The sequence below is a fragment of the Engystomops pustulosus genome, chromosome 4 (assembly GCF_040894005.1).
Source record: "Engystomops pustulosus chromosome 4, aEngPut4.maternal, whole genome shotgun sequence".
NCBI lineage: Eukaryota > Metazoa > Chordata > Amphibia > Anura > Leptodactylidae > Engystomops > Engystomops pustulosus.
Window position 1 is genome coordinate 192,471,704 of NC_092414.1, and position 22,107 is coordinate 192,493,810.

The 22,107-nt window shown below is 47.8% G+C and overlaps 1 protein-coding gene across 5 annotated transcripts in view; it reads right to left on the minus strand.

Moving 5' to 3' along the window:
• Positions 1 to 95: 95 nt before the first annotated feature.
• The window catches only part of LOC140127913 (cAMP-dependent protein kinase catalytic subunit alpha), a 31,732-nt gene continuing 9,720 nt past the window's right edge, over positions 96 to 22,107 (minus strand). For 4 of the 5 annotated variants that reach the window (XM_072149127.1, XM_072149126.1, XM_072149125.1 and 1 more), the window contains 9 exons: positions 12,754 to 12,815; positions 11,872 to 12,000; positions 10,188 to 10,286; positions 9,867 to 9,949; positions 6,763 to 6,889; positions 6,263 to 6,358; positions 4,310 to 4,432; positions 3,399 to 3,563; positions 96 to 2,267 (listed from right to left, as the gene is read on the minus strand). In XM_072149127.1, the coding sequence (XP_072005228.1) occupies positions 2,142 to 2,267; positions 3,399 to 3,563; positions 4,310 to 4,432; positions 6,263 to 6,358; positions 6,763 to 6,889; positions 9,867 to 9,949; positions 10,188 to 10,286; positions 11,872 to 12,000; positions 12,754 to 12,815 (1,010 nt within the window). In that variant the 3' untranslated portion in view covers positions 96 to 2,141. Of the gene's footprint in view, positions 2,268 to 3,398; positions 3,564 to 4,309; positions 4,433 to 6,262; positions 6,359 to 6,762; positions 6,890 to 9,866; positions 9,950 to 10,187; positions 10,287 to 11,871; positions 12,001 to 12,753; positions 12,816 to 17,327; positions 17,801 to 22,107 lie in introns of those variants that run through there. The other variant, XM_072149123.1, reaches the window with a different exon arrangement.

Consider the following 22,107-nt stretch of genomic DNA (forward strand, 5'->3'; position numbering starts at 1 on the left):
TAAAATACAGAAAAATAATAAATCAGGTAAAAATCACATTCGTAAAATACGACCAGACTATGGACTGCGAGATAAGTGGAGGCATTTTTTTTTTTTTTAAACAAAACTTTATTGGTAATTGTCTCAAATGTTTACAGTATAACACATGTAAGAAGTGAATGTGTGTGTATATATATATTTATATATATATATAGAATTTATTTAAGTGAAAACGCAATAGAAATTCACAGATCTGCCCCCAAAATTATCCCACTTCCCTCACCATCAGTGACTGCTCAAATGCCAAACCCCCTTCCATCTTCCGTTGTGTAACAGGTGAAACAAGGAGCGGCCTATCGTCCTGGTATTAACCACCGACATGCTGGATAATACTAATGAGAAAAAAAAAAAAAAAGTTATACTTCTGACTTGGGTGCCAACTAGCCCGGTGTCATCCCAGAAGCCTAGTCTACTGTCCAGAGGAAAGCCAGAGGCGATTCGTGGAACACGTCAAGATTTGGCATTGTATTACAGAATACTCTAGTAGACGAGAGAGCCTTTAAATCCTCAAAACAGGCCGCTGTCGGGTCCCCAAATCCATATCTGAACCCTTCTCTCATCTAAACCACTACTTAAAGGGGTGCTATAAGATTAGACAGACATGACTATAGAGCCACCCATTGGCTGTGTCTGGTACTGCAGTTTTGACTGTTGAAGTGGATGGCACTACAAAGCCGCCATGTTTCCTAATCTTACACTGCCCCTTTTATTTGGAAGAAGAGAACTAAGGAACGAGTCTTCACTTCTATGAAGCAGATAGTGTTCTGTATGGACTCTCTGGGTCAAGAGGTCCAGAGATAGAAGAGTTAAAAAATAAATACACATATCGTGACCTAAAAAGGTGACCTACACATGGCAAACATGTAACTACGCCCACTACGTTATTGTGGAGAACATCTAAGACGGCACCGCTGAGAGGACCTTCACCACGACTCTCATTAGTCACACGTGCAGGAGCCCGTGTCAGGTATGTAACAGGACTGAGCCCACAGTAATAGGCAATCGAGCCAAGACCTGGCGTAGACTGGAAGACGCCCTAGCGCCATATCCAGGAGCTAAAACCGCCTACCAAAGGCCAACGCCATGTAGTAACCCAAAAAATGTCTCAAGGTTACCAAAACCGATGCCAACGATGGTGGCTTACTGCCTTCAGTCTAGGATCCTGGCAAGTTTGGAGAAAGCCCTCACTGCTGACCTACAGGTCGCACCCGTGATGGACCAGCTTCACCTGATATAAAAAAAAAAAAATAATAATAATTGTGACCAGCAAAGCACATGAGAAGATCCTCTCCTATAGCCAGCAGCCTTCCTTCCGCACCGACTAGTCAATAGATATATGACTGGACCTACCACATGAAGGTTATGGCTTCAATGATGGGAGAAGGGGGTTAAACCCAGAGGCAAAAACGTGGGTACGTGAACTAAACAGTAGTGTCAGGTGATGGGGTGTACGGGCGATGGGGAGTAGGTGGGGGGGGGGGGGGGGGGAGAGGGGTAAAAACTGGCACTTCAGTTTAAAAGTCATTCTAGGACAAAAAGGAAGCCGGGCAACAGGACGAGTGATTGGCGCGGGAGGAGAATTCAGATTAAAACAGTCCAATATTTATAAACTATGTAAACTAAAGGATTAAAAACCAGTAGCCAAGCTCTTCGGATGAAAATTAAAAAAAAAGAAAAAAATGAGAAAAAAAAAAATGAAAAAAAAATAAACATAGGCCACATCCTGAGGGATATAGGCCCCGCCCCCTAAGGTTCTGACTCCACCCTAGAGGAACCAGTCACATTTAAATAACTTTCTTGGCCCCTCTGATCTGTCAAGGAGAGAAGCAAAACGTGTGAGGGAAGTTGGGGACGACAGAGACTGGGGGGGGGGGGGGGGGGGAAGGGGAGAATTCTCCAGGACCAAATCGATACCAGCACCACCAGATCCAGGATAAAATAAGATGGCCGCCAAGTCGATTCTGCACCACTAATAAAAGCTAGAGAGGTGGGAAGTGTGAAAGGGAAGGAGAAGTTTGTGTGCCGGTCAGCGGCGATCTCTCCATCGGTCTCGCTTGATCTCAGGAGGTCTTGGGTAATGGTTCCTCCTCTTGACGCCTTCTTCAGAACTCGGAGAATTCTTTGGCGCACTTATCTGTGATGGAGATTCTGATTTCCTCCTCTTCATAATCATCAAAATTACTGGTGTCACCCGGGCCCTTGCACTTCGGTATGAAGGGAGCCTCCACCTGAGACACAGATGAGAAGCAGATTATATGAGGAAGTTCAAGAACTACAATTTTAGGACAAGTTTGTGACTGGTTGAGAAATTCTCAGAGTTTAGATCAATGACCTTTACGTTAATGTGTGTGATGGTTGGGGATAGGATTTCTACCCACACAATGGGTTGGTATTTCCAATCCTAAGTACCTTGGACAGAGCTGTATGGGGGCTTACCGTGTTTTTCCGCCCCAGGATATGTTGGAAGCCCTGCCTCTCCGGCACCGAACAATTCTATCTGACAAACAATTGCGCTATTACCAGCGACCGCTCAGCATTGAATAGTAACAGGCTATATCGAAAAAGCACAGAAACAGACTCACTCTACCCCCTTCACGCCCACCTGACATGGGAGTGGCGTAAAAGCTAAAATAATCGCACTGACTGGCAGGCAAGTCCTGCTAAAATCTCCCGCTATGTATTAATTTTTAGTCCCTCTGAGATCTGATCCTACATTTTCCAGAAAAATATTGACCAGGTTATATCTGGTTGTATAAAACTTGTAAACTCCTCACCGTTTGGGATCATTCAAACTGGCGTATTTTTACAGTATCAGTATGCTATCCGTTTTCTGTTTTGCAGATAGAATACTGACACATTGATGTCTATGGGTCTGTTCACATGTCTGTTTTTTCCCCACTCATGTTAAGACTGAGTATTCAAAAAAATCAGTGCACAAAAGAAAAAAAATTTAAAGACGGACAGCACGGAGATAACGTGTGCGTGGTCCTTTTTTTTTCTAAAATGTTGCCAGGCAACCAACTAGACAGCGCAGAAAATACCGTAGAAAACCATCTTTTGCGGACGGGAAATAAACGTACGATGTGAGAAAAAAGGATGTGGATTGCACACGGATATCACACATCCGGAATTTTTTGCCACGTAATGGACACACCATCTGAATGAGCCCAGTCTTTGCTTACACACATGACCCGTCAGATGAATCGGCCAGCCAATAACAGCCGAACGCAGTCATGCATCAGGAGCAGCGATTGGCCGATTCATGTGACATCATTGGGCCCAAGATACAAATCTGGTGAAGCATTCTCTATCCTGACACCATGACCATTACATGCATCAGTCATGGAGCGGGTCAGTACCTTCTTCTGATACACAGCGATCCAATCCGTGGTGCTGAACCATTTATGACCCTTGATATCTGTCACGCCGTTCTTTAAGTTCCCGAACCTCTTGGTAAGGTCAACCTGCAGGAGGTTTCTGAGAAGATCCTTCAAATCAGAACTGAAGTGAGAGGGGAAACGCACCTGAGAAGGAGAACATAGAAAGTAAAAAAAAAAATTATACTCCATTTCAACATTTTTCATAAAATTTTATCAAGTTTAATTGTTTGCCGCTTTAAAGTATCGGAGTAAGGATCTGTCCCATCCCAGGACCTATGTCCTACCAAAAGGATGTGAGAGCCCAAATAAAACATGAAATGCTACCTAAAATACAGATGTCACCTGCCAGTCAGTATATCACAATATTAAGAAATCCTACCATTCGATTTGATGCATTATAAAGCAAAACACACCTTGAGAATGCTGTAGCTACACTGATGCAGAAATATATCTTATTTAATCGCTGAGCTGAGTGGTTTTGCTGAAAAAACAATTATAAAATCCAGGATAATGAGTGTCGCTCCTGTGCCTGGCTCAGCTCTAATCCTCAAACACTGCTCAGGAGAATGAGGTCATCACTGACAGGCAGAAGTAATCAATCACTGCACCATCTCCCAGCTGCTGTGTATGAGTGATCCAACCCAGGTTGATTAGTCCTGTCTGGACAGTGCAGAGAGCTCCTGAAATGTGTTTATGTACTGCAAGAAGCATGCAATCCTGCTTTCCCAAGGTCCTGACTGTCAACTGTCAACCACTCAACTCATGGATTAAACAATATGTTTCTGCATCAATGTAGCTATAGCATTCTCAAGGTATGTTTGCTTCATAACGCGTCAAATCAAATGGTAGATTTCCTTTAAGCACTCCTAATGAGATAACCGGGCACTCACCTTCCCAGATACGATCTTTTCATAGATCTGTATAGGCTGGTCAGCAAAGAATGGAGGATAACCTGCGGCCATTTCATAAATCAGGACCCCAAGTGCCCACCAGTCCACAGCTTTATTGTACCCCTAGAAAACGGAAACAAAGTATTTTATGATCCAATAATTTACTGGGGAAAAAAAAAATAGACACTGGTGTGACCACAGGAGGGCAACAAACACGTGGTACATAAATCATGTTTCTAGAAGGGAAGGGGGCATCAAAGGAAAATGAAAAATTCTTATATAATTCTTTCATATATTTTTAATTTCTCACTCCCCACCTTCAAAAATCCATAACTTATTTTTCCATGTAAAGTGCTCTGTGACAGCTTGTGCAACAAAATTGCACTTCATAATGATGGCATTGAATATTCCATGCCGTGTACTGGGAAGCGGGAAAAAAAAAAAATCGAAATGCAGTGAAATTGGTGGAAAAAAAGCATTTACGCCGTTTTCTTGTGGGCTTGGAATGTACAGCTTTCACTGTGCGCCACAAATGACAGGTCTACTTTATTCTTTAGGTCAGTATGATCACGGGAATAACAAATTTGTATAGGTTTTATAATGTTTTCATACATTTACAAGAAAGAAAGCCTGTACCAAAAAAAAACCTAATCTTCATTTTACCATCTTCTGACGTTGATAACTTTTTCGTGCTTCGGTGTGCGGAGCTGTGGGTGGTGACGTCCTTTTTTGCGACTTTTGATGACGTTTTCAATGTTACCATTTTTAGGACTGTACGACCTTTTGATCACTTTTTTGCCATTTTGAAAAATATTATGAAAAATTCATTAAAGTGGCATTTTCGGCTTTGGGTGCCATTTTACGCTACGGGGCTAAATGCTGGGAAAAACATTATATTTTGATAGATTGAACATTTTGGAACACGACGATACCCAGCAGGTTTAGGATTTTTACTGTTTATTTATATTTATATCAGTTCTAGGGAAAGGGGGCGATTTGAATTTTTAGTTTTTGGGGTTTTTTTTTTTTTTAACTTTTAAATATTTTTTCTATTTTTTAAGACCCCTAGGGTACTTTAACCCTAGATTGTCTGATTGTTCCTACCATATACCATCACACTACAGTATGGAAGTATATGGGGATTTTACATATCATCTATCACAAATCACACATTGTAAATAAAAATCACACAATAAAAAGAGACAGCTTCGAGTCTTTGTGTGACCCTCCTTTAAATTCACGTGACAATGAGCAGAGAAGAGTCAGATTTTCCCAGAGACGAGTCAAGTCTAGAGGCTTCAGAGGTAGTGTCACGTCAGATGCCCCCTTACGTTTTATAGTACCTAAAAACTATGCTATGGTGTCAAATTAAAGAAAATAATCTCATTCTTTAGATCGCATGATTGTATTTCTGTGAGTTGCGGAACCAGAGATCCGGGCAGTTAAAATTCTGTCTAGCTACAACGTGCATATTGAACTATGACACCTGCATCTCCTGTTCTGTGATCTAGACTGGTGCTATAGAAGGGACGATGAAGGACTCTGCAGGTGGAGAGTTACTTCAGACTCTTAACGTGACTCCTCAAAGGTAAAATATGACTCTTCTCTGCTCACTTTCATATGACTTGAGGTTTTGGGGAAGATTTCACAGAAAATGGGGACATTTTATAGTGGTAGTGTAATGGGGTAAAATCTGGTAGGAGAAGGATTTAATGAAGGGACTTCAAAGTCAACGGTAAACATGGTTGTGATGAACCCGCAGCAACTAGCATGGGCCCAACTTTATATAATTCAAGAAAATTTTTACCAATACATTTATTCGAAAATACCCCAAAATGACCCACAATGGCTTAAAGGATCTATGCTTATCCCTTATTCAAAGGCTCGCAATATTGAAAAGTTGTCTAAGAACCCATTTCCAGTCCAGTCCCAGACAGGGACTCTATTACTCACCTTACTAAGAATGATTTCAGGGGCCAAGTACTCGGGGGTCCCACACAAAGTCCAAGTTCTTCCCTTTACTCTCTTGGCAAAGCCAAAATCTGTCACCTATTTTAAAAGGACAGAAGACAATTGTATAAAGAACTCAGGATCTGTAGTTGTCAATAAAGCCTACAGATGGCGCTGTGCCTGTATGAAGATAAGAACCTGTAAGGGTTGGGCTAACTTTATGGGGTTGTCCGAAGTTTGAAAAACATGGCCGCTTCCTTCCAAAAACAGCACCAAATCCTGACCATGGTTTGTGCCGGCTGGAGATGAATGGAGCTTAGTTGCAATACCAGCACAAACCATGGTCAGATGTGGCGCTGTTTTTGGAAAGAAGCAGCCATGCTTCCAATTTTCAAGCTGCGGTTGCAGTTTCCATCACATATTATTCAGGCGACTTTCACTGGTGACAACATTACAATTTCTGTAATTCAGCTGCGCGGTATATGCCGTGTGGGATACAGTACCTGTATGTAACCTTGCTGGTCTATAAGCAGATTCTCTGGTTTTAGGTCTCTGTATATAAGATCCAATGAGTGCAGGTATTCAAAGGTTAATACAATCTGGGATGCGTAGAAGCGGGCGTGAGGTTCACTAGAGAAAACAAAAAAGCCATTACTGAGCCTACAGCCAACCATCTAGTCCCAGGGGCCAGAGCCTACAGCCAACCATCTAGTCCCAGGGGCCAGAGCCTACAGCCCACCATCTAGTCCCAGGGGCCAGAGCCTACAGCCCACCATCTAGTCCCAGGGGCCAGAGCCTACAGCCCACCATCTAGTCCCAGGGGCCAGAGCCTACAGCCCACCATCTAGTCCCGGCGGCCAGAGCCTACAGCCCACCATCTAGTCCCGGCGGCCAGAGCCTACAGCCAACCATCTAGTCCCGGCGGCCAGAGCCTACAGCCAACCATCTAGTCCCGGCGGCCAGAGCCTACAGCCAACCATCTAGTCCCGGCGGCCAGAGCCTACAGCCAACCATCTAGTCCCGGCGGCCAGAGCCTACAGCCAACCATCTAGTCCCGGCGGCCAGAGCCTACAGCCAACCATCTAGTCCCGGCGGCCAGAGCCTACAGCCAACCATCTAGTCCCGGCGGCCAGAGCCTACAGCCAACCATCTAGTCCCAGGGGCCAGAGCCTACAGCCAACCATCTAGTCCCAGGGGCCAGAGCCTACAGCCAACCATCTAGTCCCAGGGGCCAGAGCCTACAGCCAACCATCTAGTCCCGGCGGCCAGAGCCTACAGCCAACCATCTAGTCCCGGCGGCCAGAGCCTACAGCCAACCATCTAGTCCCGGCGGCCAGAGCCTACAGCCAACCATCTAGTCCCGGCGGCCAGAGCCTACAGCCAACCATCTAGTCCCGGCGGCCAGAGCCTACAGCCAACCATCTAGTCCCGGCGGCCAGAGCCTACAGCCAACCATCTAGTCCCGGCGGCCAGAGCCTACAGCCAACCATCTAGTCCCGGCGGCCAGAGCCTACAGCCAACCATCTAGTCCCAGGGGCCAGAGCCTACAGCCAACCATCTAGTCCCAGGGGCCAGAGCCTACAGCCAACCATCTAGTCCCAGGGGCCAGAGCCTACAGCCAACCATCTAGTCCCAGGGGCCAGAGCCTACAGCCAACCATCTAGTCCCAGGGGCCAGAGCCTACAGCCAACCATCTAGTCCCAGGGGCCAGAGCCTACAGCCAACCATCTAGTCCCGGCGGCCAGAGCCTACAGCCAACCATCTAGTCCCGGCGGCCAGAGCCTACAGCCAACCATCTAGTCCCGGCGGCCAGAGCCTACAGCCAACCATCTAGTCCCGGCGGCCAGAGCCTACAGCCAACCATCTAGTCCCGGCGGCCAGAGCCTACAGCCAACCATCTAGTCCCGGCGGCCAGAGCCTACAGCCAACCATCTAGTCCCAGGGGCCAGAGCCTACAGCCAACCATCTAGTCCCAGGGGCCAGAGCCTACAGCCAACCATCTAGTCCCAGGGGCCAGAGCCTACAGCCAACCATCTAGTCCCGGCGGCCAGAGCCTACAGCCAACCATCTAGTCCCGGCGGCCAGAGCCTACAGCCAACCATCTAGTCCCAGGGGCCAGAGCCTACAGCCAACCATCTAGTCCCAGGGGCCAGAGCCTACAGCCAACCATCTAGTCCCAGGGGCCAGAGCCTACAGCCAACCATCTAGTCCCAGGGGCCAGAGCCTACAGCCAACCATCTAGTCCCAGGGGCCAGAGCCTACAGCCAACCATCTAGTCCCAGGGGCCAGAGCCTACAGCCAACCATCTAGTCCCAGGGGCCAGAGCCTACAGCCAACCATCTAGTCCCAGGGGCCAGAGCCTACAGCCAACCATCTAGTCCCAGGGGCCAGAGCCTACAGCCAACCATCTAGTCCCAGGGGCCAGAGCCTACAGCCAACCATCTAGTCCCAGGGGCCAGAGCCTACAGCAAACCATCTAGTCCCAGGGGCCAGAGCCTACAGCAAACCATCTAGTCCCAGGGGCCAGAGCCTACAGCCAACCATCTAGTCCCAGGGGCCAGAGCCTACAGCCAACCATCTAGTCCCAGGGGCCAGAGCCTACAGCCAACCATCTAGTCCCAGGGGCCAGAGCCTACAGCCAACCATCTAGTCCCAGGGGCCAGAGCCTACAGCCAACCATCTAGTCCCAGGGGCCAGAGCCTACAGCCAACCATCTAGTCCCAGGGGCCAGAGCCTACAGCCAACCATCTAGTCCCAGGGGCCAGAGCCTACAGCCAACCATCTAGTCCCAGGGGCCAGAGCCCACAGCCAACCATCTAGTCCCAGGGGCCAGAGCCCACAGCCAACCATCTAGTCCCAGGGGCCAGAGCCTACAGCCAACCATCTAGTCCCAGGGGCCAGAGCCCACAGCCAACCATCTAGTCCCAGGGGCCAGAGCCCACAGCCAACCATCTAGTCCCAGGGGCTAGAGCCTACAGCCAACCATCTAGTCACACCACACCAACCAGAGCCTACAGCCAACCATCTAGTCACACCAACCAGAGCCTACAGCCAACCATCTAGTCACACCAACCAGAGCCTACAGCCAACCATCTAGTCCCAGGGGCTAGAGCCTACAGCCAACCATCTAGTCACAGGGGCCAGAGCCTACAGCCAACCAACTAGTCACACCACACCAATCATAGCCTACAGCCAACCATCTAGTCACACCACACCAACCAGAGCCTACAGCCAACCATCTAGTCACACCACACCAACCAGAGCCTGCAGCCAACCATCTAGTCACAGGGGCCAGAGCCTACAGCCAACCATCTAGTCACACCAACCAGAGCCTGCAGCCAACCATCTAGTCACACCAACCAGAGCCTACAGCCAACCATCTAGTCACACCAACCAGAGCCTACAGCCAACCATCTAGTCACGGCAACCAGAGCCTGCAGCCAACCATCTAGTCACACCAACCAGAGCCTACAGCCAACCATCTAGCCACGGCAACCAGAGCCTACAGCCAACCATCTAGTCACCCAAGCCAGAGAGTATAACAAAGCTGCTGCCAACCATGATGAGAAATTAGGTGCCCCCCCATGCAGCACGCTCCGCACACTACCTGAAGCGTCCGATCCTACGCAGGTGAGAGAACATCTCACCCCCTGCTACATATTCCATCACCATGTACAGGTTAGTGTTGTCCTGAGAAGAAAAGCGCAAGAAGTTAAAACTGCACAAAACAATGTACCCAAATGATAAGATTGCAACGGGTTAGCAGGGTAGGAGGCCAAAGGTTAGACAGGAGCCAGAAGAAACCCTGGGTGTAGAGAGAAGAGCCAGATAATAGGGGAGAGAGGATGGGGGAGAGCGGCACAGGATAGGAGGCGTATTTACAGAAAGGACACAGCGTTAAAAAGGAAGATAATGTCACAGCCTTTACCTTAAATGAATACTCCAAGCGCACGAGGAAGGGGAAGTTGACAGCCTGGAGGATGCGCTTCTCGTTCAGCGTGTGCTCAATTTGCTTCAACTTCACCACCTGAATGAAGAAGAAGAAGCAGCAGGACATTACTCTGGGCATATAGAAGAAAAGCAAAAGAGGAGTACACGAGGAGCGCTTATAGTGCCGGTACCCAAAAAAATCCACAGTCCCAATCACAGGGACTGTGGATTTTTTTGGGTACCGGCACTATAAGCGCTCCTCGTGTACTCCTCTTTTGCTTTTCTTCTATATTGTCTCACCGGCCCTTTTTGGGAGTCCGGGTTGTCTGGAGTTGTGTGAGCTGCTGAACATAGTTGCCTACCCTACCACTTTACCCACACCTAAGGACGCAACCAGTCTGGACCTGAGGATTAACCCTATGTGGACTTGGACCTCTTTCTTTCACCACTATTAACAGGTATTAACAACAACATGAACAAGCAGCATAGGATTTTATCACCGCTGCTCCCCTTATACAAACAACCTCATGGCATTCACCAAGATGGAGATCATGTACAATGTCTGATAAATGTAAGGAAGTGACAGATCATCTTCTCGAAGGGCTGACACAAACTTTTTGCCCCCCCCCCCCCCCCCTTCATGTACAGAACTGATTGTAGATCTAGTAATGTCTCTCACAGAGCACTGGCGCCATCTCTTGTCCACACACGTGCAGCACATCCCCACCATCAGTCTCATTATGACACTTGCTGGTTTCATCCTAATTCATGTTCTCTACATGTAAAGATGTCCAGGACCCATTATTTGCAGGAATTCTACCGATACGTCTTCCCTGTTGCAGTAATAATTGGCACAGGATAATGATGCCAGTGCTGTGACCTGTACAGGCCGGACACATTGAGCATTTATCACATGACTATAGATACTGAACGCTCCGTTCCCTGCCGCACCGGCATAGAATAACGGTAATTTCCATAGTGCCGTCATATTCTGCAACGCTGTACAGATCATAGGGGAACATATATATCAATAAAATAAGGGAAACCGTCATATGGAACAATAGGAATGTCCCTGCTCACAAGAGCTTACAGTCTATGAGGATGATGGGGTGACAAGAGCTTACAGTCTATGAGGATGAGGGGGGGTGACACAAGAGCTTACAGTCTATGAGGATGAGGGGGGGTGACACAAGAGCTTACAGTCTATGAGGATGAGGGGGGGTGACACAAGAGCTTACAGTCTATGATGATGAGGGGGTGACAAAAGAGCTTACAGTCTATGAGGATGAGTGGGTGACACAAGAGCTTACAGTCTATGAGGATGAGTGGGTGACACAAGAGCTTACAGTCTATGAGGATGAGGGGGGGTGACACAAGAGCTTACAGTCTATGAGGATGAGGGGGGGTGACACAAGAGCTTACAGTCTATGATGATGAGGGGGTGACAAAAGAGCTTACAGTCTATGAGGATGAGGGGTGACACAAGTGCTTACAGTCTATGATGATGAGGGGGTGACAAAAGAGCTTACAGTCTATGAGGATGAGGGGGTGACACAAGAGCTTACAGTCTATGAGGATGAGGGGGTGACACAAGAGCTTACAGTCTATGAGGATGAGGGGTGACACAAGAGCTTACAGTCTATGATGATTAAGGGGACACACAAGAGAAAGGCTGCACTGACCTTCTGCTTATCCAGAATCTTCATGGCGTAGTGATGGCCGTTCTCCTTATGCCGGACGAGCATCACCCGACCAAATGAGCCTGTGCCCAGAGTCTTAATGCGCTCGAACTGGTCCAGGTGAGCCGTGTTCTGTGGGGAGCAAAGGAGAGGTGAGGATGCAGCTAAGACTACTACACCAAGCATCTGCAGACAATCATATACGGTACATCACTCCTGACCATAGGTACCCCGCCGCTTCATCCACACTGTACACCAACAAGGACTCCTGTGTAACCCACATAGTACCCACCCAGCAACACCAAGTAGTCCATCCTGACAACTGATTGATTGAAGAACATAACCATTCCCATCACCCCCATCCAGCACCCTAGAGGCGCAGCCACGTGAGTCGCTCAGTATCTTTGACCCATCACCATGTTGGCCACATTGCATTCTGTATAAGACAGTGCATTACCCACACTGTACCCATACAAAATCATGCCAGTATAACTACCATCTTACCCAATCCTGTGCCCCCAGCACCTTACCCCAAATCCTGCACCCCAGGAACATTACCCTTAGCCTCAAATCCCTAAACTGGCCAGTAACACCACCTGACCCAACCTTGTGCCCTGGAAGAACCACCAACTTACCCAATCCTGGACCCCACCAGTACCATTAATCAGAAACCTGGACACAACCATACCTAATCCCCAACCCCGCCAGCACCTCCATCTTACCCAATACCACCACCACCACCTTACACAATGAATAACCCAACCAGGCCCACCAGTTACCCAATCCTGAGCGCTGCCCAGCACCCCACTGCCAGATACTCTCTAGTAACCAAGCTGTACCGTGTACCCCACCCCATGCTATACTGTATAATGAGGGCTCCATTACCTGAGCTGGGTTTTCCCATTTCTTCAGGAAGTCTTCTTTAGCTTTGGCCAGGAATTCTTTCACTGTAGAGAGATGGAAGGAGAGATAAGAGAAAGCCTGGGCACTGTCACACGCACACAGAGCAGTAGGGGTAACACCCTACCTGCCCGATTCATTATCTGCCCTATGGGTGCCAGCTCCCTGGCTAGTCCTCCAGCTATAGGGACGGGCACATGCTGGGCGGCTACTCTGTGTATTCTCACATGCCGGACAGTGTCATGGGGACTTTGGCCTCAGCAAATGAAAAATATCCACCCTCCCTGACCCCACACAGAGATCCCTCCACTCCCAAGCGGCGGCGCCCTCTGCAGGTGACTGCTCAGAACACATGCAGCTACATGAGAACCAGTGACATAAACCCCTTAGCAGTTGGAGATCCACTTCCTTGTTGCCATTACCTTCAGAACACACCCGACTGATAACACAGAACAATAGCTCGTCATTAATGGAAAACCTCTGCTACAAAAACGTGACCACTGGAGCTGCTGCTGCGCTGGGGGTTGGTTTTTATGTGGGGTGCGCTACAGTTTAATGTTTGTATTAATTATTAAATTCACTTTCTTTCATGGAAAAAAGTGAACAGGATAAAGCAAAGCTGTAAAAATATATTGGATCTCAGAGTTGCGATGCTCTGCAGTATCTCATTGAGTAAGCAGCCCAATGCTCAATGTAAGTCAGATCCTGAGACGTCTCCATGTTGCAATACTACAGTAGTTAAAGGGGTTGTCCACATTTGAAAACATGTCTGTTCTGCCAGGCACAGTTTGCGACAGAGAAGTGATGCAATTCTTGGGCCAAGCGCCACAGAAGGCGAACCTTCGGCTATTAGGTGGGTCCCTCTGCTGTTACTAATACATTGCCGATCTGACTGCCGGTAAGTGAGCAGAAGTGAAGCTCTCCATGTTTTGGCAACCAGTACCCAGGACATTCATATTTTGCCACGCTTTCTCCATAGGGTTTATTATACCCGTTAGTCTGTGCCACGCTAGTTGCATGGTCCTGGGCAGTTTATCATTGTAGTTACGTCAGTTTTCTGGCACATTATTTTTTCACAGACACGGACTAACGATTCGCACAAAAAGCCGCAATTTTTTGGCCAAGATATTCCACTTTAACCAACTTACTTTATAAATCTGTCTACCACTTCTGGATTCACTCAGTAAATATGGTGCAAGTCAGTGCAAGTGGAGTATCTTGGCAAAAAAGAAAAAAAAAAGTTGTGGCTTTTTGCTTGACTGATCCTAAGTATTTTCTGGAGTGAATTTGCAACTTCTTGAAAAAAAAGACTTTTAGAAACGTGACTACCACTTCTGGATTCACTCAGTAAATAGGACATGAGACTTTTTGCAAGAAGTTGCAAATCCACTCCGAAGTGGCGAGTCAAAGCCACCACGATAAATCTGACAAAAAAAAAAAAAAAAAAGAAGCTCCTGAGAGCTGGCGCAACAAGCTGGCTTCAAAATCCATCATGATAAACCAGGGACAACTAATCATAGATCTGGTATACATATACACTGGTATAGGTGTTATTCATGGCCTTCTTCCTTGTAAAATCAATGAGCCAGAAGGTCTCTGGAAGGTGTTAACAGATCCCCTCCATGCTGTAGCTTCACAGGCTGTTGCACTGTCCAGGAGCACTTCACCCTCCCACTGTGTGAGATCCCATCAGGCAGATGGAGGGGAAGTGCTGAGTGGCTCTGGTTACACCTGCAGGAGCCCTTTAGGCTCATTAGCATAGTCATAAAAGTTGATTTTAAAAAGGAGGCCATGGATAACACATATACGAATATTACCACAGTCCCGGTGCCTGGATCTACGAGTAATGTCCCTGGTTTATCAGGATGGATTTTGATAGTAGATTTCCTTTAACGATGGTTGGGAGTGTGATGTCCGTCTTGGCAGCGAGTTTCTCAGATACCAGTTTATATGTTTTATGCTGGCAGAAAAACTACAGTCCTGACAGCATAAAACTAGTTTTTTCAAAAGTGTACGTGGTATCATACTTAGCACCTCGAGGACCGTACCCTGCAGCGCGGCCTAGGCCTTACAAAATACATATAAAGAAGACATGGGGAGGGGATAACAATCTGCTTTATGAATATCCTTCTAATAGGAGGATTATAAAGAGGTTTTGTTCCCATTAAGCACCAAAATTCATTATATATGTGGTAACGCTTCCCTGTTGTGGTCACCCGGACAGGAAAAATCAAAACCACAGAAGAACATGAGTAAAAGTAAAGGGACGCGAGTCTGAAGTCCACCACAGCACCGCAATTAAAAGGGGTGCTGTACAGTCACAACTGGTTGGCCCCTATGCACACATGCTGATAGGTGTTTTTTAGAAGGGACCCCCCATGCATGGTAAATACAGGGGTCTGTTGTACACGCCATGAATGGAGTAGCCGAGCATGTCACGCGTCCATGGACGGCAGCACGCGTGTGACCTGGTGCTCCACTCTTTTGGGGCACGAAGAGCGTACAATGGACCCCTGTTCTCCTGATCCATGGGGGTCCTACCACTGACAGTAAGTTTTCTTGTTGTGACTGGACAACCCCTGGAAGTAAGTAACAGAAAACTTATTGAAAGTTCAGCACATAGGGATACAAGTAGTAAATCTGACCCGGAATATTCATATAGTATCTACATAGTGACTAGAGATTAATAAGGGGTATTCAACAAGATTTCCAAAAACCTGAGCACCGTAATTCCTGGCTCCAACATTTATGGCTTATTCACAGATGTCATATATGTCTGATAAATAAGGGGCAAACCGTGGGAGGAGGCAGAAAACGGAATTGTCCTGATCAGTCACAGCCTTGGCCTCCATTCATTCTCCACCTGGATGGGGGGGGGGGGGGGGGGGGGGCGGTCCCCGCACCAGATCAGAAGATGGAGCACCTGACGTTCTGTATCCCTCTGAAAAACAGTACTTCAAGGGGCTTCAGTAGTAACCTATGTCCCCTCCTTACTGATCACCTGTACTGACCGTTCCCGCATTCATCTACACTTGTTTCATACTTGAACTTTCTTGCAGTTCGATGGCTCCTGTATAAGCACTGTACACCCGGAAAACACAGATCGCCGAGGCTTCTTCCAGGTGTGCGCCTGGACATGCACAATGGACTAAAAGAGCCATCAAACTGCCTAGGTAAAGTACTGGAGCCAGTACCCAGAAGGGCTCTGGTAACATCCCTCAAAGCACTTCTGTATTCCCCTATGTTACCAGACCTCCACTGGGCACTGGCTCCAGTACTTTACCTACACCCCCTCCACCTGACCCGATCTCTCATTCATCTACGTCACTGCCCTGCACATGTGCAGTAGATCTTGCAGTCCAATGGCTCGTTCAGTCCACTGTGCACATGGAAGAAGCCCAACAGTAGAAGATCAGAGATCCGCTTCTCCCAGCTGTACGTCGCGTGAGACAGATGAATAAAAGGCAGTGGGAATAGCTGAAGTGCTCTGGAGCCGGAGGTGCTTTGGTAACACCCCCCCAGTGCACTTGAGACTTCACAGGGAAACCAAAAAGATTTCATTAAAAAAAAATCTTATACCTGGATTATGTAGAGAAAGACTTTTCTGGGATTGGGGGGGGGGGGGGGGGGGGGGCTGAAATTACATGACACTATACAATTTCTTACACCCAACCACTTCCAAAAATTCAACGGGCTCCTGAAGGGGAACATGTCCACCCCTGGCATCAGCTAAAGCCGCCTGTACCTGGAGATAAGAACCTTCCATAAATTCCTTCCGCAAGGTCCTACAAGGTGACACTGGCAGTGCGGCCGCTTAACCCCTGCAGGGATACAAACTACTCAGAGCGTGGCGACATAGGGCACGCGGCTCTGACAACCCAGGCCCTGTTCATACTAGTAGCAAGATGATAACTATATTAAGCAACTGCATTACATAACCCTAGAGCCACCCATCCCGGCTATAGCCACTCCCGGATGGCGGCACGGACAAACCGGTTAAGGCAGCTGTGCCCATCCAGAGTCAGGGCGTGAAGGGGTTTTACTAGGTAAGGTAAAGGCATTTATACAGCCCTCCATCCAGCGTGCAGCGCTCCATCCTCCCTGCACAGGGCGACAATGTGACACCAGTCACATACAGATAAAACCCCCAAGTAAAATACAGGAAGCTGCAATGAAAGATTAAGCTGCAGAGCATTGCGGAGCCGCATGTGACAACAGATTGCAGAGCATTGCACAAGCGAAAAGTTATTTTAACCAAACATTAAGAGGGTGAGATAACAGCGGCATGCAGAGCATTGCGAGCTGGAGACATACGATACATAGGGCGTCTGAGCAAAAGTAAGGCAGAGTATTGCAGGACACAAGCGCAGACTGTCATAGCACAAAACATGGACATGAGCAGAGCATTTCAACCCGGCAGAGCGTTGCACAACCTCCACAATTTTTTTTTATCTTATGACACGTATGCAAATAATAAAACTCTAAAAGCTCCAAAACCAAGCGATCAAAGCGCAGTCAATCGTGGCTCCCTCACCCCGCAGAGCATCGCGCACACTCACTCTCCCGATCCCAGCTCAGTACGTTGCTAGGCAGCTGAGGACTGCTGGGGGGTGCCGGTTCCCTCCCCGGAGCTGGGCTGCGGGGTCCACGGTTGAAGACCCGCAAGGCAAAGTTCTCAAACTTCTGCAAAGTCGACATCCTGGGGTCAAGTGAGGACTAGTACGGACACCCTGACATCCAGACGAGAGGGAGGAAAGGGAGACTCTCAGGCAAAGTGTAAAGAAACGGGGTGGTAGGACAGCAAGATGGGACTACAGAGGGGGGTACGGTGCGCAGGCATGGCGGAAGGAGAGAGAAGGACCACGGTGAAGAGGACAGCAGGTAATGTAGAAAGAGCAGACAAAGATCATGTCAAGAATTAGGGAGAGGTGAGGAGGGAGGGAAGGAGGGAGTGAAGAAGCTGCAGGGCAAAGTGAGGGATATAGGAGCAATACACCAAGCATGCGAGACAGGAGGAGACAAGACACGACATGGAGTGCCAGCCAAAGGCAACCAAGAGAGTGCATGCCCTCTTATCAGCTGGCTCCACCGCTCTCTTGTTGACAGGGGGTGGAGGGGCAGTCTTGATAAAAACAAAGGGGAGGAGTGTGGGTAGATGAGAGCGACCTGGATCAGGGAGAGGAGGGAGAGAAAGCTGCAAGGAGCAATGTGCTGAGTGAAGACAAAGCCCAAGGTGAGAGGCCGAGCACTGGACGGAGATATGGCCATGGGGCAGCGGGTCAAAGATGAAAGACGACAAACAATGCCTCGGGGGGAAGGGAGGTCACAATGTCCACACATCAGAGGAGAAGCCGCTTATGGAGGTGGGGTGGACCATGCTTGAGGAACGAGACTTTCTAATAGAAACCCAAAAATGATGAAAGTTGAAAAAAAAAGAAAAAAACAAACTTGGTCAAGGGAAAGGAACCAAGAAAATCCAACACAGAAATGGAAGGAGCTTCATTCGATTTAGTGGAGTCTAATGGAGTCGGATGCATGGATGTGGGGGTACACCAAGAGCCCGAGAGATGGTGGCATCACCAAAACATGGAGAAGGGAAAGAAGAGATGGATGGAAACACTTTACAATGAAAGGAGAAGGCTAGCTGGCACCAAGCAGTACTTCTCTACGCTCTTAAAGAACTACAACACTCAGCATGCCATCTTATGCTTAGAGTTGTAGTTCTTCAACAGCTGCGCAGATTGGAGATGGCGAATAAAGGTGAAGTCAGGAAGAAGGTGCTGAGGAGCCGAGTACTGTGTCCGCCAGCTGTCTCCCTGCCAGGTATCTGCTTCCTTATCTCTGCACCGCCTGGTACTACATGTCCTCCGCTCAGACATACGTGTGCATGTGAAGCCCGCGCTGTGTGCACATGAGACCTGCGAGCAGGGCACAGGGACTACATCACATTATGCCGCTCTACTCCCTGGCCTCAGTCTTGGCATCACTTGTGGCACAGGCGCAGGTTCTGTCACGCACCAGGTGAGTAGACCCTGGCACTGCCCTGGAGAGGAGGACATATTTGCTTCTTCTAAGCTTAGATCATCACGTCATGGCTTATGTTACTTTACTTCTTGCTGTGTGATAGAGAGAGGTGGGGTATGGCTCCTTCTGCTCTATGACATCAAACACAAAGTTTAACCCTCAAGGGGCACAGGTCGCTCATCAAACCGGACAGGAGGAAGGGTAAACATGACACCTATAGGATGACCTTGTCTGTGTCACGATGGCCCCGTCTTTGCACAGGTGAAGCGTTGGGCCAAGAGTATATTTAAAAAAAAAATTAAACACAAAAAACTTCTTAGGAATATAGGGATGGAGAAGGAAAGGAGAACATCAGATTACATAGAAGTCTATTGAAAGGGATGGGGGTAAAGCAGAGTACGGCCTCATGCACAATAGGCTGCAAAAAGTCAGTGCTGTCACAAAAAAGCTCCGTGTCCCATCCCCCGTGTCACCCTGCTGCAGGATCCGGGAAAATGCTGCTATACGCATTGATATGGAAATATTATTGTCATGATAAAATAATGATATCTGTATGAATAATGCTGCTCGTTGCAAGCCCCAAGCGGTTTCTATGTAACCCAAGTCCTTTATTCACATCAATACAGGTCAGAATTTTGCTACAATATCTTTCTGTATGCAGGGAGCTGCTAGTCTCCAGAAGGTTACATAATGGCCAAACCGTGCGATATTCCTCATGTCCACACAATACTTATGACCTGGGTAATGTCAGGTCAGGTGGTATAGCAAGTATCCTGCCCAAAACAAGCCTTCACACATTTCTATTTATTGTGCCCAATAATGTCTGTTAGAAATGTAACAGTAGGGTGCCCCCCTTTACGCTTTGAAGGGTGATGAAATGTCAATCTGCCCCATCCGGAGTGATAGGTGGGGGTGTGACCCTGGCGATTAAACGCCGTAAGCCGTCCGTAATCTAGCAGCCGTCTCACCACTGCGGCACATGACACTGGTGCCCGCAGTGAATGTAGCGCCATTACACTATGGATGGAGCAGTCTTCTTACTGTAGTGTAAAATAGCTGAAGATGTTGCACCTCCCACACATCCCCGTTACAGAGGTTGTGCCGACTATTTTACTCTTTGTATAGGGGATAACGGGGATCTGGGATAATCTAACTGTTGGGAACCCTATAAGGACATACCCAACCTGATGCAGAGATGCGGTGGGGAGACGTGGGAGAAATGTGTGTCATGCCACTCTGTTTGTTCAATTGTATGGGAGAATCAGAGATTGCTGAGCACAGCGCTCTGTTATTTGACACGTATGCACCAGAGAGACCAGAGCGCTAGACTACCAACAATCCAGAGAATTGGAGGCTTGTTCTCAACAATGGGTAGAGCAGCAGATTGAGCATGCATCCTGCCACTCCATTTAATAGTAGCGTCAGAGATACCGGAACGCTGTGCATGGCAATTTCCAACACTCCCAAACTATTGACTGCACTCCCAAAATACTATTAGATGAAGTCTAAGACACATTCCCAGTCTGCTGCTCTACCCACAACACGACCCCCCCCCCCCCATTCTGCGGATTGCTGACAGTCCAGTTCTCTGGATCATTGGAGGTCCAGCAGTGGAAACCTCACTGATGGGTTCATTTTCCCCAGTCCTGAGAATAGCGAACAAAGTACATGGTACAGCCCCTGCATGACCGATCCTGCCATTTAAAGATTAAAGCCTCAAAACCAGCAGTATGTGTTTTTTTTGCGTAGGAAACACAAGTCCACATAGGATAAAATAAAACTCCATGGAGAAGTGGTTACATAGGAGCCCAGTGCGGAAGTGTACATCACATTTACATATTTTAGGAAATTCAGGGAGCTTTTTGGTCTGTAGGAGAGGAGATCAATGACCTTCCAAACCAAAAGTGCCAAGTGGGGGCTCCAATAGGAGCACAAACTAAAGGAACGGTATAGTTAGTAATCATCTACTTATATGCAAGTGCACCAGGGGAGGAGACTGACTCTATAGACAGCTGCAAGTACCTTAATCTGCTCCTCTACCAGCCTGTAGGTTATCATAAGCTGTAGAAGAAGTATTCCTATCTCAATGTCTGATGGACAATGCCAACACGGCTTGGTTCAACCTACCTGGTGCAATCTCTGTTATCCTATAGCTAAAAAGCTCAATAGCAAAGCAGTATATGACTACTCTGCTGCCACCTATAGGTAATGACTGTAACCACAACTGATCGGGACACCATCTGTAGCATCAGTCCAACGCAAGAGAATTTACCACCCGGTATCTGTTCCCCTGTGATGTAACACATCACCCCATTACAATTATACTAATAAATGTAGTTTTATAATGTGGGGACATAAACCAATCAGCACCTCAAATCTCACCCCCGATCTCCTATAGGTGTAACGTACAGAAACTGGGGTAAAATGTCATCATTCACATGGATTTACGAGCCTTTCATCTATTAATAGTTTTATTGCACAAACACCATAAAAGTTATGCAAAACTTTTACAGTATAACAGAAGTAGCTGATAGCACAGCGCCACCTAGTGGAGACCTCAGCTGTGGAAATTTCCAAGCCTTCCAGTTAGAAGCGGACTGTCAGGAGGGGGGGGGGGGCTGATTTATAGTTGGCGTTAACTGTAATCAGCCACTCCCAGGAGCGCCGAGGTCAGGCTCTGTGTACACACAAACAGCAGGGCACCTTCCTCTATCACAGGCTCCTGCAGCTGCCACCCTACAGAGCACCACACGCCCGTCCATCACCCTCGCCCGGGATCACACCACTACTCAGTTTAGGAATAAAGTTAAAACCAGTTACTAAAAAAGCCCTGAAATGCATGGGAAGTGTCAGCATTTATTCCTACAATTCCAGGAGGAATAACAGAGGGACAGTACATGCTTCTCTAAGCAAAGATGATCCAGAATTAGGAATATTTTACTACAACAAATGTGTCATAGAAGGTAATGGGTTCTCTAAACGGGCCATCTCCAGGTATCAGTAGCCCACTGGGCGACAGAGCCTCTGTGGGCCCCTCTGCAGTGAACTGTGGCGGCATTAAAAGTTCAGAAACTAATAGTCTCCTGTTCCCTAAAATATTCCCTAAATTATCATCCCAAACAGCCCCCTCATGGCTATTTCATATACAGCACCACATGGTTATTTTATATAAAGCCTCCCTCAGCCCATGGATTCCTTATGTACAGCCTTATGTGGGCCCCACTGCAGCTCTGGGCCCCAGCACTTGCCGAGTGCTGGCGCCGGCCATGTCTCTAAATATACAGGATCTGACATGAGGAATAAGACATCTCCACA